Here is a 27,148-nt window from a genome sequence, read left to right as displayed (position 1 = left end):
AGCTCAGAAGTTAGCTTTTTTCTCAAATGAAATACCTAATCTATAAGCGTTATAAATGCGCCTAAACCACTGAACCGATTTTGTTGAAGTTTTGTATGAAGGAATCTTGAATTCCAAGGAAGATCATAAGCTTCCTATCATATTTACCCCCTTTCCCCCAGTACGCAGGCGAAGCCGCGGTAGAAAATTAGTCAATTAGTGTATATATAATACATAATTAAAGTTATATGGTCAGTGCGGTAATCAACGAATACGAATTTCACTCATTTTTATCATCTTTTTATTTTTGTATTAAATAATAAGGTTTTAATGAAGTTAATTTTAGTTAAACCAATGCTCGAGTGTTATGTCAGCGGCTACCTCCCCCCCAAACATTACCTGACCTTAGAGTTCCCGCTCGAATTTGACATTTCACTTGGTTCGCGCCAAACGCAGACGTCACCGCCATTTTGGATTACTTTTTTAAATCGCGCGACTTATTACGTGTTACGACTTATAAAGAAATTATTGTAAACAAGTTTGAATATTAAGTGTTCGGTGCTAAAATTGTGGTTTATGATTTGTAGTGACAAGTGAAGACGGAGAACGGCTTTACAGTTAGGTAAGTTGTATATTTTTAAACAATATATTTTTATTTTTATTTTCAGCACTTATACTCAGTTGTATTTTTTAAATTATTAATAAGAAATATAGATAATTTTATCCTTTCACTTATTAGACATTCTTCATGAAGTGACTTAAGTTTATTGGAAATTTAACTTGGTGATTTATACTGAACGCGCGCATTGATGTTTTTTCCATGGTGTAATAAAATAGCGACACTTTTTAAGCAAGCTTAGCAATGTCATGGTCATAAATATATATTTTTTATTGAAAATATAAATCTTTTTGTTGTTAAGGCAAGGATTATTTGGAATAATCATGACGTTTTATAATTAAGATAATTTTAAGTGAGTTGGAACTTCATATGGAATAAGCTCCAAACCTTCTCCTCAAAAAAGAGGAGAGGAGGCCTTTAGCCCAGCAGTGGGACATTCACAGGCTGTTACGGTTACGGTGGAACTTCATTAACATTTTCAGAAAGATTTAACTCTTCCTTTCCTGCGTATGGAATATATATATATTCCTATAAAATGTCTATGGTAAATAATTATTAATAATATTTTTAAATTGGAGAAGAACATTAAGATCATTAAGTTTATACGGATATAAAAGTTTACGTTAGTTTTCATAAAAGAGATTTAAAATTTAAGCGTAAGTATTTATACCTAAGTCAAGAAACTTATAAAATGAATATTTGTATAAATATAATAACAAAAAGTTTGCTCGTTGGATGACCTTTGCTCCCTCTCATCAGATATTCTACCGCCAAACAGGAATATTTAGTAATATTTAGTTGAAGGATGAGTGAGCCAGTGTAACTACGGGCTCAAGGGCCATCTTACTTACCAAGGTTAGTGGCGCATTGAAGATGTAAAAAATGGTTAATATTTCTTATATGTTAATTGTCTATAGGCGTGACCACTTACCATCAGGTGGAAAATGCCAGTCCGCCTATTTAATAAAATAAAACAATGTCTTGCCGTTTCGTCTCGTCTAGAATCATCGTTACGAACTAGCTTAAGTTTTATATTAAGTTAATTTTCACATATATACAATCGAATTACCACACATCACGAGATCTCCTAAACTATCCGCCCGATTAACTTGAAATTTGTCACAGTTACTCCTACCCCGACATAGACGCTCATTATGAACTACTATTAGGATTTTACGGAAAATATTTCTAAAACACATTTTTCTTCTTATGTACCTAGATTAGCTAGTACAGTGTAATGACTATTTATAACTTATATTTTGATAAAAAAAACTGTGGTATTAAGCTATTTACAAGACCAATGCAATTATGATTATAAATATATTTGTGTCCATACAATTAATAAACCAGTATTTATTATGACCTTATATTAAATTCGGACTTCCGAATTGATTGGGATAAATATATCGCTTCATTATTTTATCATTTATTCAATAATTTCGTATCTTTTCTTTTTACATACACAATACAGATTAAAAACTCACTTTAAGGAATTAAACTATAAATAAAGAGAACTTTAATTAACAGCACAGAAAAATTCAGTCTTGATTGCTCGGATTTGAACACACAATTAACGGTTAAGATTCTCGTGTTCCAACCACTGAGTCATCTTGGTTAATAAATATCTAGAAATATCTTAAACCATATCAAAAGGTTTTGAAATAACGGGTTTGTTTCATCAATGTTTACAAAAGTCTCGCCGTGGCATTGTCGTTATTCTTTTGATTACAAAACTGCATATTTTTAACGAATGATTTATTCATTCGGCATTGTTTAATGATTTTAATTTGAAATTTTCTGAGTGAGTTATAAGTTCATGTCATATACGTTATCAGGGGCGCTGAAAAGACCATGGGTACCCTTTTTTTTTTTTTTTTATATTCGCCGGGAGGGCAAATGACTCTACTCCACCTGATGGTAAGTGGTAGTAGAGTCCAAACGCGATGACGGCCAGTACAGACGGGAAAAACGTTCTGCACTAGCCGCCTTCGCCTTGCCGGCCCGCAAGATGCCTCTGCACGCCTCGTTTGAAGGAACCCGGGTTGTAAGAGGAGGGGAACACGTGAGCTGGTAAGGAATTCCATTTTTTGGAAGTGCGACAAAGAAAGGAGTTGCCAAATTTCTTTGTTCGCGATGGAATTGATGTCACAGTTAGGCGGTGACATGGAGAACCAGCTCGCGTGGACTTAAGAAGGAAGGGGGAAGCAGGATAGGAGGACCCTTACCCCCTTCCCCATTAGCGGGCGGAAACTCGTATGATTATGAATATGAAAACATGTGTTTGTTAACAGCTAATGAGACTAGATTTTTGTCTGTTCACCGTAAGCCCATCTCGGTTTTGGCTACGAGGCGTAATTCAAAAGTATCCCAATAAACAAGAGGTTTTGTAAGCCTAGAAGAGATGTTTATAATAAAAAATAACTTACATAGAAAAGAGTTCAACGAGTCGTAACTCAAAAACAATCGGTTATTGATACTCAATACCGTAACAGCCTGTGAATGTCCCACTGCTGGGCTAAAGGCCTCAATAATGATTACTCAATAATGATTAGTTAAATATAGGAACCGGGGAACGTTCTGCAACGTGAAGAAACATTCTCAAGTGAAATTCTCACATAGTAATATTTACATAACGAATATTATCTACAAGCAAATGCAATGTTTGACTACAACCAGCCTCTAGTTAAACGTTTCCTATAAACCAGAGTCTGCAGCATTATTCACATTTGAGAAACAGAATCTTTCTAGATTTCTATTGCCGGTTCTCTCAGGCGATTCCGCAGGACCGATGGTAGTTTTTAATTTCACTATCGATAAGTAAGTATTATGTTTTATTTTACGCAAAACATACGCGGTGTGCAGATTTAAGTGCAGTCTCTATTCGCGTACTAATTCCGGCGGAACACGACAGCCTGCAATGAGTTTTACGTGCTATCGGAGGCGGTATACTGTTAACTTCTAGATCGCAATAAATTTTTATTAAAGCTAGGGAGCGTCGCTTCATGAAGCAGCCACTAGAACGAGACGGCTAGATGATGAATTATTTATTTTTTAAATTATCCGTCAAATGTATTCATAACAAGTTGTATCACAGTCATATATTATTGTTTACATACATCTCGTTTGTATACATTTGTTTTGACGTGGTTGGTAGATACTTGCCTTTCACGCCGAAGATTGTGGTTTCGATTCCTACCCAGGACAGACATTTGTGTGCATGAACATGTCTGTTTGTCCTGAGTCTGGGTGTAATTATCTATATAATGCATTTACAAAAAGAAAAGAAGTATATGTAGTTTATCAGTTGTCTGGTTTCCATAGTACAAGCTCAGTTTAGTTTGGGATCTGATGGCATTGTGTGAATAATGTCCTAGGATATTATTATTATTATTATTATAAATAGTTACACATAAATTGAAATGCAGGCAGTTATTTTGAAATTACAGAAGCTTCAATTTTATTTATTTGTATATATAAGCCTAAAAAGTGGTTAACACATTTAAGTAAGTAAGTTATAAATTATCATACCTTTTTATAGACGTTCGATTTTGAAATAAAGACTAAATGGTACCTTGGAATTCTTCTCATTGTAATTAGTTATTTGCATTTGTAATTTTAACCGTTTTGAAGCCATTGGTTACCATGGTCAAGAAGATAGAAAAAATAATAATATTGTTTATGTTTGGTGACTCGCAAAAAGCCATATAAACTTAAAAAGTGTAACGGCCTTTTTTAAAATTACTTAATGTTATTTTTTTGCTTTATGCGCATGTTTAGATAAGAGGATTTGATTTAAAAAAATAATTATTAATAAAAATTAAAGTCATTGGCGATTAGCTGTGTTTGAACCAGCAACCGTTGGTTGAGATTAACGTGTCACGTTTCGTCACTGCGCCATCTATTAAATAATATATAATAACAAGGTACAATATAAGACAAGTTAATAACATCCATCTATTTACTTCCTATACATTACTTATATAAATCTCGTCACGCAATAGGCTTTTTCACTTCGCGACTGACTTTCACTGGTGACCTTGAAAAATCTCATAAGCGAAGTTATGTACGAACTTCAGTACCGCACAGCTGTCCTATATGTTACAAATAACATCGCAATTCGATAACGACAATAACGATTTTTTTATAGGTATATAAAGAAATTGTGGTTGGGAGGTGTGCAATATTGTCTGGGTAGGTACCATCCACTCATCAGATATTCTACTGCAAAACTGCAGTACTTAGTATTGTTGTTTCCGTTTGAAGGGTCAGTGAGTCAGTCCAACTACTAACAGTCGGTATAACAGCTTAGTACCCATGGTTGGTGGTGTATTCATGACGATGGGATGGTTAATATTTCTAATGCCAATGTCAATGCCAGTGGGCGGTGGTGACCAGTTACCATCAGGTGATATCACTCACTTGCAAGTTTACCTAGCTAATATAAATAACGCATATCTATTCTGATATAATAAAGCTGCATAATAGTTATTTTTGGAACTATCCAATTTGGACACTTCTTTTCGTTTGATAGCCCAGTCCTTGTGGATGGTTAGAGGATCATTGGCATACGACCAACGGTGACAGTAATACTTAACGTGGGTAAAATCGCATGGAACGGCCAGTATTTAAAACGGATAAATTACGTTGCATTACCAATTATTATATCATGAAACAAATTTCCCTGCCGCGTCTGTCTGTGTTAACGCGATAAACTTAAAAACTTCCGAAGGAAAATTCATACGGTTTTCACCGACGAAGGTCTAAGTGTATAATTCATTATTATTTTCTGTAAATTATTCTCTCTAATTCCTGCTTCCCCCTTCCTTCTTAAGTCCACGCGAGCTGGTTCTCGATGTCACCGCCTAACTGTGACATCAATTCCATCGCGCACAAAGAAATTTAGCAACTCCTTTCTTTCTCGCACTTCCAAAAAATGGAATTCCTTACCAGCTTACGTGTTCCCCTCCTCTTACAACCCGGGTTCCTTCAAACGAGGCGTGAAGAGGCATCTTGCGGGCCGGCAAGGCGTGGACGGCTAGTACAGAACATTCTTCCCGTCTGTACTGGCCGTCGTCGCGTTTGGACTCTACTACTACTTACCATCAGGTGGAGTAGAGTCATTTGCCATCCCGGGGCATATAAAAAAAAAAATTGGTTGAATTTTAAAGATGATTTTTTTATATTTGTTTTATAATATGTACTTATATATAGCTCACATTTATATAAAAAAGTTTTTATAATCATTGTTTTCACTGTTGTATTCCTGTGTTAATTTATTGAGTATAATTATGTAAAATTTCTTTTTGTTAATTCTATACCGATCGATCTTTTAGCGATAAGACCGCCTTTTGTACATAAATAGTTTTCGTTTTTTTATGTTTTATTGTTCTATTCTATTCTATGAATTCTGTTTTATCATTATTTAATGTGCTTGTGGTCTGCTTTAATTTAAGGAGCACACATATTTTAAAACATTATTCCATGATGTCATGTTTTCGTAAGTCTTTTGTTGGAGATCCTTAATAAATAAATAAATAAAGATGTCGGATAAAATCATGCCGACTGAAGCTTATATGTATTATTGTATAAAGGTTTTATGCAGACCGTTATCCCGTGCGAAGCCGGGAGGGATAGCTATGTGCAAAATAAAAATCGGAAACTTTAAATTCGTTCCAAGACATTAAAAAACTCTTGTTCTTACAGCATTTTCTAACAGTTAAAGATAAAAAGTAAAAGTGTATCAATCGGAAGGTTGTCTTGTCACGCCAGTTAAGGGGATACGGGCATTTATAACGAATAAAATAGATGTGTTAAAAATAAAGTGATCCTGTAATCGGCAACTATCAAAATGTTTATACATTTAAAAGGTTTTTTTCGTAAGTATAGTAATTGGTTACACTTTTCTTACAATATTGAAATTAAACTTCATTCAGTTTTGCACGAGATAATGATGAACATGACAAGTCAGCGGTGTTGCTAGTATTGCATTAGCTTAGATTCAATAAGATTGATTTATCCAACAGACTATTATTATCGTATTAAAATGTTAACTTTTCCAATTATAGGTAAACAAAATATAATTAAACTTAAATATAAAATCTTTATTTAACATCGAACCATTTACCTCATTTAAGTATTAAAAATCTACTTAAATCCTAGTAAATGCATAAAGGTTAATAAAATTAACACAATAAGATAAGTTGACACGTCAAACGTTGCGCTTAAACAATATCATGACCGAATTTATTTTATATATAAAATTTCGTGCAAAAATAACATCTGTAAAACCATCGTCTAAGAACAGTTATTCATTATCAACAATATTGAACGTTTTCAGTAACAAAATAATCCCGTATGTTTCCACGCGCCGCCAGCTGTGTACAGCAATATTGCAATAAACATTGATTGATAGTGTAACAGCTGTTATTTTATATTAACAATATAACAATGGATATAATAGCTTAGGTCTATTTTATTATTGTGTTTAGCTACAGAATGGTTTAAGTAATATAACAATAATAATAATATCCTGGTACATTATTCACACACGGCCATCTGATTCCAAATTAAGCTTGTACAGAGCTTGTGCTATGGAAACCAGACAACTGATATAGTACATATACTACTTTTTTTTGTAAATACATGCATATATATTATAATTACACCCAGACTCAGGACCAGAATTTCTGTTATAATTCATCTCGTGCTTTTCGGTGAAGGAAAACATCGTGAGGAAACCTGCATGTGTCTAATTTCATCGAAATTCTGCCACATGTGTATTCCACCAACCCGCATTGGAGCAGCGTGGTGGAATAAGCTCCAAACCTTCTCCTCAAAAAAGGGAGAGGAGGCCTTAGCCCAGCAGTGGGACATTAACAGGCTGTTACTGTTACTACTGTTACTGTTACCAGACTCAGGACAAACAGACATGTTCGTGCACACAAATGTCTGTCCTGGGTGGGAATCGAACCCACAACCTTCGGCGTGAAAGGCAAGTATCTACCAACCACGCCAACCTACCCGTCATTGTAATTAAGTGTTTGGTTAAAGTTTTGTAATGACCTACAATGTTCTATAAAAACTGTCCAACTATATGGTTCTACTATCAGATATTCTCCTGCCAAACAATATTTCGTAGTGTTGTTGTGTTCTGGGTTTGAAGGGTGTGTGAGGGTTAACTACTGGAACAAGAACCAATTTACCTATTGCCGTTGTAAGTACAGCGCCAATGTCTACAGGCAAACCATTTTTATTAAAAACACTATACTATATGGCCTATAAATGACCTCGTACTGGGGTTTGGTCTCGAATATTTTAAGCACAAATTTCATTGAATACACAATAGTAAATATTATTGAACATAGATAAAATAACGCATCGATGAAGTATACTTATTCGCTCCGTTTTATTTCATAATCCACTCATTATAGTAATAAGAATCGATACAAATGTCAAGGTGCTCGTTGTTACGGAATGTCTCTTCTGAGCGCCCTATACTCCGACCTGAGTTTCACCACACGAAGGTTGCCTGTTTCTATAATAATTTTTATCCTTGAAATTTATTGAGTGCGCGTTTATTAATACTTTCATTATTACGCGTTCAGATTTTGAGAAAATATTTTATGTTTTAGGTAGGTTTGGCAAATGGGCTACTTGCTTGTTAGTCTCCAACTAATGGTTGGTAATGTAAGAAGTATTAACCATTTCTTACATCGCCAATGCACCACCAATCATAGAAACTAAGATGTTACGTCCCATATACATGTAGTAACATTGTCTCATTGCCTCAAACCGGAACGCAACAATACCAAGTATTGCTGTTTGGTAGAATATCTAATACTTTACTCACACAAATCATTCATCTTTCTTCCTGTTTTTTTTTTTTTTTATAGAATAGGAAGGTGGACGAGCATATGGGCCACCTGATGGTAAGTGGTCACCAAACGCCCTTAGACATTGGCATTGTAATAAATGTCAACCATCGCTTATAGCCAACGCGCCACCAACCTTGGGAACTAAGATTTTATGTCCCTTGTGCCTGTAATTACACTGGCTCACTCACCCTTCAAACCGGAACACAACAATATCAATTATTGCTGTTTTGCGGTAGAATATCTGATGAGTGGGTGGTACCTACCGAGACGAGCTTGCACAAAGCCCTACCACCAGTATTAGGTTGCAGTACAGGTTTTGCAATTTAGCCACATCCATATTTATCAGTCATCTTCTAAAGCTCAGTCTTTCTCTTATACTTAGCAAAATAATTGGAGACGTCAGAGAGTGATGTTTTAGAACACCTACATTTATTTATATCTTAAATGCGAATTTGTTTTTGAATGTTTGACTTGCTAGTAATTAAGTTTTTAAGTTTGGACACATTTCCATAATAATTAAAAGATTTGTTTACAGTTTAATTAATGTCCGTTTGTTAGCAACATTTGACCACGAGGACGTGACCTACAGGCAATTTATACATCCGTAACGTGATAATAATCAAGTAATTACATTTGTGACCTTTATTTGGTTAGATTGATTTTTTAAATTTGTTTTTTATATAAGCAAACATTCGTTACACAAAGGCATAGTTCACACAATCACAAATATTAATATTAAGACAATCTCTATGTTAATTTAGTTGTTTTGATGAAGTCCTCTTGACCGACTACAGTTATGGACTATATAGCCAACTACGTTAGACGATGAATCATATGCTTTAGATATGCTTTCTTATTTACTTAAAATTCGAAAAGGAAATTCATGTTTTTTTTTAAATTTAGTTATCGTTTTACTTCATTGTTAAATGTTTTAAACTTTGTCCTGTTTTTGTAAAAATGCTATTAATTATGACGTTTACAGAACATGTCAAGAGATTAAGGAAGTACATTTATGATTGCGTACATTCTTGTCACTGCGACATATCCTGATGGCCAGGATGTAAATGTACTTCCGAATCTCTTATTCTGATGAGTCTCTAATCAACGTCGTGAGGAAACCTGGATGTATATCCCCCAACTCGCAGTTGAACGGCGTTGTGAGCTATTCACTTAAGTAAATACAATATAAAAAATTTAGTAAAATCATGACCTTACATTTGATTGCTAGAAATATTTCAGCTAATATTTATTCTAAATAAACATTACTCAGAACAGCGAAGGCTGCCTGAAGCAATGTTTGTTTCTTCAACTGTTCTCGATGTGTATATTTGATATTGAATATCATGATGAATGATTTTTGGGTTCCGTGACGTATTTGAATAAGTACGGATAAAGTAAAAGTTTGTATACTTAACTCACACAGCCTTGAAGATAGTCGCCGGGATGGATTTGTGCTGCCGTAAGGAATAGGGATTTATTTAAGTACTTTTTTACTTGAGAAGAACTATTGTTTATATTATGGCTGAAAAACAAAAAAAAAAAATATTTGCTGCGCCTTTGGGCCGCATTTACTCTCAAGGAGGAGCCTTAGTAGTTATTTCGTATCGCCTTTCCAGTGCCTGTTACATGTGGAATTTAGACAATAGGAAGTTCAATCCAAAATAGCGCCCCACTTTTTTCCAATCGTTATTAACTGGGATTTAGTATTAATTATTATTTCAATATTTAGCGCACATCACTATTATAAGATTATTACTTATAAATAATTATAATTAATGTAAAAAATACAGAAAGTCGACTATACTCTTAGTTATAAGTACTAAAACTGATATTTTTGGATAAAAAATTAAGGGTGGTATTCCACTACATATTCACGTTAAGATATTAAAATCCACATAAAGATCGGCTGTCATCAATGATTGCTGATTCTTACATTACAAGCACAACAAATAAGTGTTCAAATATTAATAAAATCAATTAATTGAAAAATTATAAAAATTTACTAGTATATAAACAAATACTAATTTCTGATTTATTTCTTTGTACTCATCTGGATCAACTATCGATCTGGATGCTAAATTAAAACTTTCTGGGTCATCTGGAACTGGGTTAGAATTTTGATCTGTAGGTCAGTCAGTGACGAAAATGACGATTTTTGGACGTTAATATCTTAATAACCGTTTGAGGCGTGTTTATGAAATTTGGAGCACATATTTCACGAGTCTAAATATATGAACCAAATTTGACATGTTTATATAAAATAGTTTTTGAGTTATTAGCGGGTCAAGAGTGGCTCCAAATGGTTCGTGTAATATTACACACGGTGCTGCACGCCAGTTCTGTTAGCTTGAACTTGGCTTGACACGCTACCGCCTGTCTAGAGTATGGGGCGCATCTGAGGTAGGGTTGGTTTATTTCTATAGATATAGTGGAGTAATGTTGTACCTTTGAAACTGTACATATACATAGATTTTCAATGTGTAGGCGTAAATTCAAGGCGCTGTAGTGTATTAATTTAATTCGGTATTTATTTATTTACGAAACATACAATTTAATCTGAAGCTTGAAGCTGCTCAAATAGTCAAGCACAAGCGCAAATATTCACTTTTATCTAACGGATATGAATTTGCGGGGCTGGGTTTTGAAACATTAGGTCCATGGTCGTCCGATACAAAAAAAAAAAACATAAAAGAACTTTCTAAGAATTTTTTTCTGGTCCACACTTCTGGTGACCCAAAAGCTGGCACTTATTTAGCCCAAAGGCTGAGTCTAGCGGTGCAGAGAGGGATTAGTGCCAGCGTTTTGGGTACAATGCCACAGGACAATCTTTTAGACGGCGGCGTGTTTTTGCTATAAATTTGTAATGTGTATTTTTTTATTTTAATTTTGTATATTATAAAAATGTCTGTACATAGTACATTAAATATATGTTTAAGCTCTAATTAATCCACTTCATAAATTCATAACCTTTTTGGGCATTTCTATTTGTTTTACATTAAGCAAATAGAAATATACATACTTACAACTACTCTCTATATTGGTTGGTGAATTAACGAACGGCTGGTCCCGATGTCTTGTGTTCCTATTCCAGATAGGGTCAACAAAAAGCTGACTGTTTTTTTTAAATTATAATTCTCTGTTGCTTCTTATTAGGATATACTATGGTCTTTTCGAAAACTTTTAAAACCAAAGGCTTTATTGATTAAGTGAGTATGGAAATAGAGAGTGCAACGACGTCTGCGACAACTCACTTGTAGGTTTGAACAATTCTTGCGGAGGTAGGTAATCTTTAAGTTTTGCCGCCTTGGTCGATAATTATGTCAAGTAGAGATTATTATTTGTTTTTTAGTATATACATTTAAAACCTATATAGTAGTATTTATATAAGTAAATGTTTAATTATAGATAATTAAGTTACTTAATTTAATTGTGTTGTTGTTTTTATTATAAAATTAAGTAAAGCTTACTCCACACAAGCGAAACCGTGAGAACAAGTAGCAATACACATGGGTTGTTAATTATAAATTACTCGACACACATGTTGATTTCAACTCTGCAATGTAGCCCCGTTTACGTAACAGTTGCGTCACACGCCACGCCTGTATCTGAATAGGACTTTATAAGGCCCTTTTGCTTCAAATATCACTCGTTCCTATGTGAATTGCTTAACATATGCGCGGCTCACTGTAGTACTGAGGTAGATACTTCTTTTAAAGAAGTTTGGTGGATACATGTGGAAATCTTCCTGAACCTCCCATCCGATACATGCAGGTTTCCTCACGATGTTTTCCTTCACAGCCGAGCACGTGATGAAATATAAACAGAAATTAAGAACACGATAATTGATTGTTGCTTGAAATAAGTTGAGTTAAATAAACAACAATAGCTTTAAATTTTAACTATTCATAACTGCAATGCTTAGATCATAATCTTCTTCGTTAATACACTAGCTACACGCACAGTTTTAAATGGGTCTATAGTTTTTTTAACTAAGATGTTATGTCGTCTGTGTTTGTACATGGACTTATTCTTAGAAGCGGAACACGGAACTATATTAAATATTGCTATTTAGCAGTAGAATGAATGAGCGGCTAGTCTGTACCCAAACGGGATTGCGCAAAGCCCTACCACGTAGTATAAAACATTTGTACCATACACGAGACCTTTAATGAATTATACGCCTAAATCATCATGAATCAATCAATTGGCGATAACCATATGAAAAAACGTTCTGTAGTGTTCACAACAAGGCGGCGTAATTTCTAAATAATGTAATGATAATAATACACAAACACAAAACGGTTCATGACCGTTTCCTCCTCTGTTTATCAAATGACTGTTTTTTTTATTGCCGTGTTGCTATTAACGGGCTTTATCATTAATAAAAAAATAGAAATAAAAGTTGAAAATGAATGTTTATTTATTTAATGAAGGTCTGCTAGCGGATGTCATATAAATAATATCTTAATAATTTATGTACTAAAAACAATTTATGTACACCCATTTGAAAGCAAACACTGCATGCATAGTGTTCTTGCGCTTAAGTGCTTGATTAATAAGTAACAAAGTTCGAAACATGTATATGATACAAAGAATTATATTTTACTGTTGGTAGAGCTTTGTGCAAGCTCGTCTGGGTAGGTACCACCTACTCATTAGATATTCTACCGCAAAACAGCAATACTTGATATTGTTGTGTTCCGGTTTGAAGGGTGAGTGAGCCAGTGTAATTACAGGCACAAGGGACATAATATCTTAGTTCCCAAGGTTGGTGTCGCATTGGCTATGTAAGCGATGTTGACATTTCTTACAATGCCAATGTCTGAGGGCGTTTGGTGACCACTTACCATCAGGTGGCCCATATGCTCGTCCGCCTACCTATTCTATATAAAAAAATATATAATTAATAACGCCTATATATATAAAAGAATAACTGGCTGAGCGAGTGATATATCAACGCACAGCTCGAACTACTGGGGCAAGGACTATGAAAATTTGCATATGGTTTTTGTTTACACAGTAGATCAGCACTAAAGAAAGATTTTTCAAAATTCAAACCCTGAGATAGTGATAAAGGGGGTGAAAGTTTCTTCGAAAGTTCTTCATTTTTGAAGAAAGAACTATAGAATTTGTATTTATGACGAGCCGGTTGGCGTGGTTGGTAGATACTTGCCTTTCACGCCGAAGGTTGTGGGTTCGATTCCCACCCAGGACAGACATTTGCATGAACATGTCTGTATGTCCTGAGTCTGGGTGTAATTATCTATATAAGTATGTATTTACAAAAGAAATATCTATATGTAGTATATCAGTTGTTTGGTTTCCATAGCACAAGCTTTGTACAAGCTTAATTTGGGATCAGATGGTCGTATGTGAAAAATGTCCCAGGATATTATTATTTATGAGGCGAGCAAAGTCGCGAGTAAAGCGCTAGGAATTAATAAAACTCAATATAAATTACATTATGCTTTATATAGACTTATTTACAAAATTTCAATAGCGCGTTTCAGGTTTCGATCTAATTTGAAGTGTCATTGAACTCGCATCTGGTCGCGGTACACTTTCGCTGCGGTCGTCTGTTAAACCGCAACACTTAAAATTGTTTCATTTGTATTTCGGTGGTGCTCGTGGTACATGGTAACTTATACTGCAATAAATATATATATATAACTACTTATACCACAAATGCTTTGAGTGATAGGCTTTGATTATATTCAATGTCGAATATCAAATTGACATTTGACGATCGCGTTTCTAGTTTTCATGGCATTTTAAGTCAGTTGTACTGTTCCTAACCTTCAAATTATATTTAATAACAATTAAATATTAATTTTAATATAATATTTTTCATTTTTGATAGCTAACAAACCCTACGTTGTATATTATTTAAAACAACTTTACAAATCGGTTACAGTCCTGGCTGATTGATCTATTTTTAATGAATGAAATAGTTTTCGAATAATACCAATAACTTATGTGGTTTGGCTTCAAACTGTTCTTAATTGAAAATATAAAGTGCGTCACGTGTATAGCCGGCCATTTGAGTTTCAATCTATATGGGTTTTAACATGGTTGCTGGAATAGCACTTTGCCGTTCACTTCGCATTCCACGCTTCGTGGTCAACTAGTTTTTGTAAACAAAATAATTATTTCGAATAAATGTTTATAAAAGTACACAAATGCTTATTTTGGATGCGTTTAATCATTAGTCCGAATATAATGTTTATTCAATTAAAGTTACAAGGTTTTTCTAAAGATTTATCGTGACAAATGTGTCAGCTGGTAAGTGTTCAAAATGGCATGGACAGAGCACGTATTAACTACTAAATTAGCTTGCGTTAAATATGCTTAATTTTTTGTCTGTAATTGACATTGTGCTCGACGCTAGCTTTCAGAAATTCTGGCATACTTGTATCCATTAATCCATTTAGCATTGTAGCAGCGTGATGGAATGAACTAAAAATCGTATTATTATAATTTCGAACGGAACAGAACGAATCAAGCTTCCGCCTTGTACATTATATAAACTATGGAAAGTTATTTATCATAACGAGACTATACTATAATTTTAATTCTATTGTTGAATACCTAAAAACGCGTTTTTAGCAAAAACATGTTTCATAATATTCCCATATGAAGTGGAACGTGAGAATAAATTACAAAATTTAGTCTCGTATACAAGGCTTGTACTCGGCTTTTGTTGTAAGTAACAGCCAGAAAACGTCCCACTGCTGGGCTAGAGTCTCTTCTCCGTTTGAAAATTATATTACAGTCTACCTCGTTGGTCTAGTTGCTTGATATAAGGCCGCAGAACCCAAGAGCCTGGGTTCAAATCACAGGTCAGGCCAATAAAAACTTATTGGGTTTTTCTGTCGAAAATTCTCAGAAGCAGTCCGGAGTCTGGGAGTTGGAAGTGTGAACATTCCCGTGTCTCAGAAAGCACGAAAAGCCTGACCTCTTTCTTATGTCGAATTGCCGTCCCATATGAATATGAGAGTTAGGGAATAGAGAGTGCACCTGTGTTTGCGCACTCACTTGTGCACTGTGATATGTCCTGCGCAGTTGGCTGATCTGTCTTGAGATTGGACGCCGAAATCGGTCCGTAGGATTATTAATAGTCAGCGGTGCAGACGTCGACTTAAATAATAAAAAAAAACTATTAGTAGCAGCGATAGGTATAATAAAAAAATTATTGTTTTGTTTTTGGTAACTGGCTGAAGTTATTTTGAATCACAGACAAACATTTCAATTTTATTTATTTATAACAGAAAATGTTCTCAAAAATATTGCTTAAATAATTTTTACTTATTATTATCTTATGATATGATCATCTTATTTGACATTGAACGAATGTTGCAACATCAAAGGCCTTATAAATGTTAAGACATGAAGAAAACAATGTTAAGAGCCAATTATAAAACTCGAAACGTTACGAATTTTCGTTGATTTTATTTGAAAAATTTTGCGGATATTAAAAATTAAAATGATGAAACATTACAGTCTAGTACACATTTAGTTCAATGACATGCCTTTTCTTTTATTTTGTATCGTTTATCAAATGATTTTATTGTTTCAGATGAAACAATTAAAATGTACCACAGCGTGCGGTGAAAAATGAAGTTTGAAATAAGTGCCATAATATTATTAAGTTATTTAGCAGTTGCATTGTCTAAATCATTTGATATACAAAAATTTAATGAAAAAACTGAAAATGACATTGATAATGATATAATTGACTTCGATGATGAATATTCTGTTAAATATGATAAGAAATATGAAGTGCTTCCGTGGCATTCAAGCGATTTCAACAAAGATTCATATAAGTACACTGTTCTAAGAGATGTGGACACAGTTAAAGGAACAGACGATAAAGGAAATGAAAGAGTTAGAGAAACCGAAAAACAAACTACTGTAAGTCCGTTTAATGAACCCATCGAAATAACGACTGAACTTAGTGCAATACCGATAGAATTACTAAGTACAACTGAAAATTCTTTTATTACAATCGCAGAAAGTTCACCAGAACCTGATTTAACTGTTATTCCTTTGGTCACTACAGAAAAAGTTCCAGTAGATATTATAATAAACCAAACAGTCACCTTACCAGTATCGACAGAAGTACCTGAAGATGCAAATTCGACTACAGTGTTCTATGAAATGACAACAAGAGTTATAATTACAAATGAAACAACTCCAGAGACTTATACGAACAGAATTACCAATGAATCACAATTTAACTATACAATTGAATCTGTCACAGAAAGTCCAGATATAAAATCTATTGAAGAGAATAAAACAGAAGCTGTGGTAATTATTAAAAATGTAACAACTAAAGTACTAAATATAACTAGTGATGTTCAAAATAGAACAGTTAATCGAAAAGATAGAGACAGTAATGAAGAAGTTCCAATATTTACAGAACTGGATGTTGAAGATTTGACAGAGGTTCCTGAAGATTATTACGATACTAAGGATGTTGTTCCAACACCTGCTCCCAAGACAGATGCTCTTTCAGTTATATTTGGTTTTGCAGGGAGTGTTGTTGAGAGCGTAGTGGAAACTGTAGCTGAAAGAGTTGTACCGAAAGGTTTATACGATTTATTTAAAAGAATGCAAAGACAAAGCGAGTTATTAGAAGCTGAGAAGTTGAGGAGTCGAGAAGAAAATGGAGGAATAGGTATGGTAATTTAAGTATCTTCTTATAATACGAAGTTTTTTCCTGATAATTTTTCTGATAAGGGTTCTCCTATTCTTCCACTGCCGAAATATTGTACTTGATATTGTTGTGTTTGTATGACGAGTAATCGAGTGAATAGTCAAGGTTTCGTGTTTTGTGGGCCGATTTGTTTGTTTGTTGTTATCTGGTGGCCCATCGTCCCACGCCTTCCAAAAATATATACGAGTAGAGGTATTGATAACGTCAAATTTAAAACATACTTGTTTATATTACAAATATTGTTGTACTGCAAATATTCATCCATGTTGTTCTCTATATTTTATAGTAGTCGAAGAGCAATGCGTTTTATCATTAATTTTGTACATAAAAGTAAATTACGTTAAAACCTTGGTTCGACATTTCCTTGTTTGCACTTTGCTTACATTTGAATATATAACTGTACATTTTAGACAATTTTTATCTAAATAAAATTTGTACACGGTCGTTTTGATTTGAGATTGTTTTTGTAACATTGTATAAATTGTTATGTCTTCCTGATTTCTGTCATAACAGCCAATTCTCAGAGTAGAATAGCCAACTGCAGGAAATATTATAGTGCGCAAGTGTGTGCGCAAACACAGATGCACTAATAATTCCCTCACTCTTGTGATCCGATGGGACGGCGATTCAACAGCACCGAAGATATTTTAGGCAGTAACGGCTTTACGTGGCAATGGCGTGCCGTGGAATTTCTTGACAGAAAACCTAACAAATTTGTTGCTCTTGAGCTAGCCAAAAGACCGGGGAATTATCTTCCTAGTCTAGATTTGAGCTTAAAACAATGAATATGTCTTTGTCTTATTTATAAATTGTTTGATATTCGAGTAATTCCTCAACTAAATTCGCGAATTTGATTAAATAACCAATTAATTTATTGATGTCATATCTAATAGCTTGAATAACTTTGGGATAACATTTTATTTATACAAATAACAGTGTTAATACTACATATGTGCAAAATATATTTTTTAATCTGATCGTATATTTCAGGTCAATTCACGCGTGGAGTGATCAAGACAATATCCTCAGGTTTGAGTAGACCCCTTAGCCAGCTAATGGCTGGCGCCAGAGATATTGGTTCCTTGGACAGCGACCATGGCTTCATCAGTAGCTTGGCTTCTGGCGTAACTAGTGTTGCAAATGTCGCTAATTCCATGGTCGATGTATTTAAGGATAGAGTCCAAGCGATTTATCCTGGTACGTTTAGATTTTATTATTTAGCATTTTTTTCTATTTATACCATTTTTATTCTATATTTTGGTGAATTAACCAGAAAATGCAATAGATTACATACATTATAGTGGAACGTTGTGTTATAAGCTATAGGCTTATTAGGCTTGTTAGGCTCCGTATAGACGAGCTTTTGCTCAGTATTAGGTTATTTGTAGATCGTTTTAATGTAAAACTACCGGTGGTAGGGCTTTGTGCAAGCTCGTCTGGGTAGGTACCACCCACTTATCAGATATTCTACCGCAAAACAGCAATACTTGATATTGTTGTGTTCCGGTTTGAAGGGTGAGTGAGCCAGTGTAATTACAGGCACAAGGGACATAAAATCTTAGTTCCCAAGGTTGGTGGCGCATTGGTTATAAGCGATGGTTGACATTTCTTACAATTCCAATGTCTAAAGGCGTTTGGTGACCACTTACCATCAGGTGGCCCATATGCTCGTCCACCTTCCTATTCTATAAAAAAAAAACTTTAAATGTAATAGATCTTTACATATATGTGTATCTTTTTGTACGTACATATTCTTGTATTTTATATTATATGTGAACTGTTTCCGGGGTTTTCAGTCGAGGTTATAGAACGTAAAATGTTATTTATATAATAATATAACATTCAAAATAATTTTTCATTTACTTTGAGTAACATGTTGCAAATGAATATGCTATGTACATTAGAATACATAAGAATTGACAACAACTATGCAATAACTCTTTATTTAACGAATTAAATTAAATAGATGATCAAGAACTTTCATTATTTATACTGATTAGCTTTTTATACCCAACTAGATCTTCGAACACTGAGAGATTATTATCATTATTTTTGTATAAATTAATTAGGAGTTATTTAGATTCATCATACCTTCTACATTGGTTATGTTTAACTTTTCCTAATACGTACATGAAACAAGGCTTTGCTTAGTTTGCCTTTTTTAAAGAATTAATCGCGAACGTCCTTTATTTATAGAATTTGTAAGAAACATAACAATAAATAATAATAACGGACTGGTTCGCGTAGTTGATAGACACTTGCCTTTCACGCCGAAGGGTTTTGGGTTTGATTCCCACCCAGGACAGACATTTATGCGCATAAACATATCTCTTTGTCCTGACTGATTGTCAGGGTGTGTTTATCTATATAAGTACGTATTTACTAAAGAAAAGTAGTATATGCAGTATAACAGTTGTTTGGTTTCCATGGTACAAGCTCTGCTTAGCTTGGGATCAGATGGCAGTGTGTGAATAATGTCCCAGGATATTATTATTATTGTAATATTTCTTAAACCATTCTGTTGCTAAACACAATGAAAAAACAGACTTAAGCTATTATATCCATTGTTATATTGTTAATATAAAATAACAGCTTTTACACTATCAATCAAGGAGCTTGGGATCAGATGGTCGTGTGTGAATAATGTCCCAGGATATTATAGATAAATTTCCTAGTATAGAATATATTTATGGAATCAATCGTAAACTTTAGATTTATGTTACAGCGTTAATACGTAGATATTCAAATTTTTCATTTTCTCTACTCTCTTATTTTATTACTTTTGGTAATTTTTTGTCCTGATCTTATCATGTTTTCTATAAAAATGGAAATAAACTTAATTGGTTTATTTGCAATTTGTAACATTATAGATTTAAGAATAAATGTACTGTTTGTTTCCCAAATAAAATACAATAAATATAATCACTATGTAACTCTACCACTTCTACTGGCTAACACGAACTTGCCCATGTTCAGTTCAGCTTATAGACATTTATTCCTCAAAAAAGACAATACAGTCACTTACATGAGAAATGTTTACAATTTTAAAGAAAATATTATGAAGGTTCGTCGTTCTTGTAATATCAATAATTTTGTGAGAGTAATACAATATTATGTATGTTACATAATATTAATGTAATTATAAAAAAAATAAGTACTATCGTTACGAGTATTAACAAAAGAAAATAGTAATTAAAATGGTAAACAATATGTTGGTACGTTTCTTCTTTTAACAGCTTTTCTAACTTAATCATTCCTTTATTAAATTGGTTTTAGGAACGATTTGGTGTGGTGATGGCCATTCAGCCCAGGCTCGTTCTGGAGATCTGGGTCTGTTCTTCTTCACCGACACATGCTGCCGACAGCATGACGCCTGTAAAATGTACATCTCAGCTGGTGAAACTAAGTTCGGTCTCACTAACACAGGACTGTTCACGAGGTTAGATTTAGATTTATATCTTATTTTTTTGGGTAAATAGCACACAGTACCACTGTAGTTCTTGTCGAAACATTTCTATCGATGTTTTTTCAATTTTGTGGAATATGGATTCCAGGAATATGGATTCCAGGAATATGGATATTGTAACAAAAATACTACTGACTGCTTTATCACGACATTATAAGTCCAATAATTGGCTTGAAATTTAGCATAGTTATTCATTTCGTGAGGTAGACGCTAAAAAATAATAAAAAAAAAAAAATTTTGAACATAAGTTTAATCAACTAGATTCAATAATTAAAGGGGTTATTTTGTATAATTTTTTCCCGTACGAAGTCGGGACGGCCAACTAGTATTTATTTACTAAGAGAAAATAGAAGATGACAATTCTTAACCGACGATTTTGAGTTCAAGGCCAGGTAAGCACCACTGAATTTTTATGTACCTCAAAATCTACCACATATATCCACCAACCTGCATTTGAGCAGTGTGGTGGATACATGTGGTAGACATTTACAGACTTTAAAATTACTTTTTTAAAAGAAAATCATTCATCACGCCTTTGAAGTTTTTTTTATGAAATTAACTCGTTGATATAACAAGTTTTTGTCAGGTCATTGATTAAAACGGGTTTAGTATTCACAGTCAAGGTTATCGTTGTAGTCATTGTACACTATTATACACGTGAATGGTAGCTTTGGATATGCTGACTGCGATATTGGTTTCTATGATAGCAACCATCATAAATATTTTACATTTTTTACATTACCAATGGAACCAACCTTGGAAACTAACATGTCATTCCCTTGGAATGTGACGGTAATTGTTGAAGATGTATGAAAAATCATGCTGACTAAAGTAATTTTGTGTTTTAACCGTGCGAAGCTGGGACGGGTAGCTGGTATGTAATAAATATATATTAAATTGTAGCAGACAATATATGTTTGTTTTGAGCTAAGCCCGAGAGATGCTTTTAAGGCATTACATTTTTTTATTTTTTTTTTATATAGAATAGGAAGGTGGACGAGCATATGGGCCACCTGATGGTTAGTGGTCACCAACGCCCATAGACAATGGCATTGTAAGAAATGTTTACCATCACTTACATCACCAATGCGCCACCAACCTTGGGAACTAAGATGTTATGTCCCTTGTGCCTATAATTACACAGCTCACTCACCCTTCAAACCGGAACACAACAATACCAAGTACTGCTGTTTTGCGGTAGAATATCTGATGAGTGGGTGGTACCTACCCAGACGAGCTTGCACAAAGCTCTACCACCAGTGAACTCTAAAACTACATTACTTTATGTGGACATTGATATGTCCCCTACAATTAAATATATTTAAAGCGCTGTCACTTCTGTCGTTTTGTCTTTTATCATTTAAAATACAGTTAACTTTAAAGAAAACTCATTCTTACAAGTGATATTTACTCTTCGTTTGTTTATGTAATTGGTTAACCTTTGTGAGATATATACAAAATTATAGTTTTTATTCCAATTACTCTAAGGACCAGTTCAGTAATAGCCGAAGTCCTGTCGAAAGAGCACATTTTGAGCCAATGCCCAAGGTTGGTCCAATGTTGGATCCAAATGTTACAATTTTTTATATCTTACACGTGCAGTTCTCCACACGATATTTTCCCTCGCCAATAAGCGGCAAAATTTTAATTAAAACTATGACTTTATAATAATTTGTCCGATGAAGTTATTTTTCCAATATTTGAAAAAGTATAGCTTATATAACAAGTAAAATAGTAAAGTAAAGTAGGTGTATAAACTTATTACATTTTTTGCGTCATATTTAAGGATGTAATAAAATTTGTTATAACAATTTTAACAGTGAAATTTTGAAACATAATTTAAACGCTTATGTAAACTTTATTATGCCATCCATAAATGTTGTCAACTGTTAGTGGTATTTAAGTTATCGTTGAAACTTCAATACAAATACTTTCTTGTTTGGGAGTCGGAAACAGCTTCATATAACATTAGTCATTTTTTTATTACTTACCATGCGGTGGCCCATTTACCACTCTGCTTACATATTACTAATTATTACGAGCATATATATACATTAAGTATTATAAAACTCATTTAAGATTTAAATTTTAATTATTCGTTCTACCAAATTATAAAATTAATATTTTGTTTTATACGACATAATAAAGTACAGTATTGTAGTTCATATCACTGGGAAAAGGCCTTATAACAACAATACGTGAGTTATTGCGTATTCTCATGTTTATCTCTATTAGCGTCTAGATCTCAATTAAAACTGGCCTAGACACTTTTACTTCGTAACAGCCCGTGAATGTCCCACTGCTGGGCTAAAGGCCTCCTCTCCTCTTTTTGAGGAGAAGGTTTGGAGCTTATTCCACCAGACTTCAGATTATGTAAATAAATAAAATAATGATTTTATTTTTGTTTAAAAATTTCCCTTATATACATTAGCTGCTTTATTTAACTCCTTGGCCTAGTATTTGATATAATGTTGCTAATTCGTAGTTCCTTAGTTCAAATCCGAGTCAATATACTCCTATTAGTTTTTATGAATTTCGTATATAGGTCGTATATATATATAGTTTATGATACTGTATTTATATACTAGCTACCCGTTTCGTAAACCAAAAGTTATACTATGCATTACAACTTAAACTTAAACATTGTAATACATATATAACTGTTATGTTATTGTAATACATATATAACTGTTTACGCGTAAACCACGCGGCGCATGGCAGTAAAGCTCCCAGTCGCCATGATTTTTTTCCGACACATTCTACTGCCACCTCTTTAAGCAAACGGGCGGGCCAGTTGGCGTGGTTGGTAGTTACTTGCCTTTCACGACGAAGGTTCTGGGTTCGATCATTGGTGTGCATGAACATGTCTGCTTGTCCTGAGTCTGGGTGTAATTATTTATATGAGTATGTATTTACAAAGGAAAAGTAGTGTACCAGTTGTCTGGTTTACAAATTACAAGCTCTGTTTAGTTTGGAATCAGATGGCCATGTGTGCATAATATCTCAGGATATGTATATTTTTTAATTTACACAAAACCTGCGTAATCATTAAATATAAAATACACGCAATTATCATCATCATCATCATATCAGCCGAAAGACGTCCACTGCTGGACAAAGGCCTCCCCCAAGGATTTCTACGTTGGCCGATCTTGCGCTGCCCGCGTCCAACGGCTACCCGCGACTCGTTCTAAGTCTCCTTCACGCAATTATCAAAATATCATAAGTGACAAGTCGGTTCAGCCCAGGCTGCGCACGCATCGCCTTCGTTACGCACGGCATATTCGTTTGCCCACAGAACCCAAATAGGTCGTACGCGATAACATCACTATGAAACATAATGATCATAAAATTTGCAAGAACTTGCTATTATTACAAAATAAATATTTTGTTTGCAAGATTTTTAATATTCAGAAATCTTACGTCACATTACTTGACACATGTATTCAAGAGGGTAATAAGTTTAGTCATTAAATATAATATATATTTATAAGGCCGAGATTTGTCCCAAGAGCGGGTATTTCATCAGAAGATTTTTAAACTTATATAAATGTAATAATTGTTTTACCTAGCACCAAAGCAATACTATATATAATCTATGGCTATTATAATACTATATAATCTGTGGTAGAGCTTAAAACGTTTAATTAATTCAATTGAAAATCACTGTAAGACATATAAACCATTCCTGACATTGTCTATTCGTAATAAGATGTTACGCCCTTCCTTTGTTCGTCCCTTGTGACTGTAGTAACACTGGCTCACTGACCACTCAAACCGGAATACAATAACAATGCTGTTTGGTAGTATAATATGTGATGGGCCAGTGGTAGCAAATATAAACGAACACAAACATTATTTATACTAATATAATAAACGCGAAAGTATGTCTGCGTGTTACGCTTTCGGCTAAACCACTGAACCGATATTGATGAAATATGGTTGCACCCTAAGGAAGGACATAGTTAACTGGGCGAAAATTATTTTTATATACATAAGATCTTCGTTTACTTCCAAGCAAATGCAGTAGCGGGAACGAACTTGTTTGACAAAGAGTTATATAACATTGTGAAAGTTACATTGCCCCCAATTTATCTGTCGTTTAAATAATCATCTTAGTTTATTACGCGGCTCATTAGTGTTTAAATGGCGTTATATTTGTTATTTAAACGCTTACCAGATACAATGTTGACTTGTTTATAGAAATATACTAGTTACTTGTCCCGGCTTTGCGCGGCAGAATAACAGTCTACATAAAACGTTTTTATCGTATTACATATAACTAATGATTTCCGCGGCACATGTCCGTAAAGCTCCCAGTCGACATGATTTTTTTCTGACATCTTCAACATTTCTCTTCGTGTTTAGCAAATTTACTCAAAAATTTAATGAATCACACCTAAACCTTCCGCATGAATCAGTTCGTCCATTGGTGGAAACCGTATGAAAATTCATTCAGTAATTATTGAGATTACGGCGTTCAGACAGACAAACGCGGTGGAGCATTTTTTTTTATAATATGTAGTGGTTATGTAAAACAATTTTAATATTAAGAATAAGAAGAAAAAATGGATTATACAGAAATGTAAAAGATTATTAAAACTTGAATCCACATATTGAATTGAATAAACATTTCTTATATTCTAAAATGTGGCGATCATTTTTGTACGTATAAAAGCTCATCAATATATTATGTAAGCAATACGTATACCATATCATTGCTATTATAAAAATGGCAGGCGCATAAAATATTATGAACTTTATTTGTATTTATTTCTTTTTAGCGTTTGTATGGCCATAATTAAATCATTACTTTATGGAATTTAAAAGTAATGTGATATACTTAAATATAATATGCAATACATAAATATATACAAATAATATATCAAAAATGTAGTTTATCAAATCATTCTGTTGAATGTTTTACGCGTTATATTTAATTTATTTACGTAATTGTCAACATATATTTCTATTTTCATTTTTGAAATCTAGACATCTGAAATTCTAAGGAGAGTTTATTCTTATATTACACATAATTAAATTAATTAACAAGAATGTAACGGAGTCAAAAAAATTAAAAACAATAAAAGAGACGCATGTCTTTGGAGAAAGAAATTAAATTATAAAAGCAAAAAACATTATTTTCTAGATCTCACTGCAGTTGCGACGCAAAGTTTCGCGAGTGTCTCCGAAAGACCAATTCACTCGTGTCAGCGCAGATCGGTCTCACCTATTTTAACGTGCTGGGCCCACAGTGCTTCAGGAAAACACACCCTATCGTCCGCTGTGTGAGACGTACCAGGTTAGTACTTTAATATTATGAAGTTATTAAGTCATCAACGTTGAAATTTTTACAAAAGTACAAGTGCTAAATACATGCATGCACATGGTTGGTGTGTGTCCAAGCTGTGGTTCCAAAGGGTGAGGATAATAAGTTATTTAAACGCTGTAAAAACCCAATGACTTCTTATATAACAAGATCAAAAGAATAGTCGAATATTTATAATAATTTATCCATATAACATTAATTTTTATCATTATAATGATGTTTTTCAATCATTTTTATATTATATAAATTTTCAAAAATTTGCTAGAGGACACATTCGATGACTTTTTACATGATTGCATACCCTGGGAATGAAACGATCGCCTCCAGGTTATCTCAAATTTAAAAAAAGGTATATAATTTGGCTAGTGTTGTTGTTTTTTTTTTAAATATATAAGCTAGCGCTTGACTGTTATCACACCGATGATGGAAAGTGATGATACAGTCTAAGATGGAGCGCACTTGCCTAGAAGATGCCTATTCACTCTAGACTTGAAGGTACCCAACTAGACTCTAGACTTGAAGGTTGTTGTATATGTATTGCACTTCTTGTAAAGGAATGAGATATAAAAAAAACCCGCTGGGGTATCTTTCGCCGGATCTTCTCGGGTCTGAAGTGTTTATTTCCGGTGGTATAACCGGTGGTAGATTTATGACAATCAATAAGAAAGTGTAACGCTTCTATATTGAATAAAGATTTTTGACTTTGATTTTGTTTACTTCTATAGCAATATAATTAATTCAATGTTTTTGTTATTATTTACAGAATAACAGGCCTCAAGTGTGAAGAATATGAATTGGATTACACGAAACCGAAAATGTGGCAATGGTTTGATAACGAAACTTATTAACAACATTAAAAGCCACGTAAGACAAATTATCCCACGCGAACGTGTATATAAAAAGGCGTAATTAATGATACTCAAACTGGTTTAACGAGCAAAATTCAACGTTATTAGTTAAACTTTAAGAACATAACTTCAATCTTAAGCCTTATTAACTTATGTAAATACCAACGAAAAGCCTTTTTAGATTAAAGAAATAACTATATTCGCATCTGCTGTATAGAATAACTATGTAAAGTTTTAATTTTTTTCCAAAAGGTGTTAAATTTGTGATAAAAGTATGGCCTATGACCAGTGATTGTAAATATGAAATATTTCATGAA

At 33.6% G+C, this 27,148-nt stretch overlaps 1 protein-coding gene across 1 annotated transcript; it reads left to right on the top strand.

The window, feature by feature from the left end:
- The first annotated feature begins 498 nt into the window (after window positions 1-498).
- On the top strand, window positions 499-27,148 carry LOC126777086 (uncharacterized). Its single transcript, XM_050499969.1, has 6 exons — window positions 499-601; window positions 16,049-17,149; window positions 18,179-18,385; window positions 20,465-20,627; window positions 25,804-25,956; window positions 26,747-27,148. Exons 2-6 carry the CDS (start codon window positions 16,087-16,089, stop codon window positions 26,829-26,831), a joined length of 1,671 nt encoding a protein of 556 aa, XP_050355926.1. The 5' UTR covers window positions 499-601; window positions 16,049-16,086; the 3' UTR covers window positions 26,832-27,148.

Source organism: Nymphalis io, chromosome 22, assembly GCF_905147045.1.
Source record: "Nymphalis io chromosome 22, ilAglIoxx1.1, whole genome shotgun sequence".
NCBI classification, from domain to species: domain Eukaryota; kingdom Metazoa; phylum Arthropoda; class Insecta; order Lepidoptera; family Nymphalidae; genus Nymphalis; species Nymphalis io.
Note: the sequence above shows the minus strand (reverse complement) of the source record. Positions and strands in the feature narration are given on the sequence as shown.

Coding starts and splice junctions, on each gene's coding strand:
- LOC126777086 (XM_050499969.1), top strand. CDS start 16,087: ATGAAGTTTGAAATAAGTGCCATAATATTATTAAGTTATTTAGCAGTT. Junction 17,150..18,178: donor AGAAGAAAATGGAGGAATAG/GTATGGTAATTT, acceptor CGTATATTTCAG/GTCAATTCACGCGTGGAGTG. Junction 20,628..25,803: donor AACACAGGACTGTTCACGAG/GTTAGATTTAGA, acceptor ATTATTTTCTAG/ATCTCACTGCAGTTGCGACG.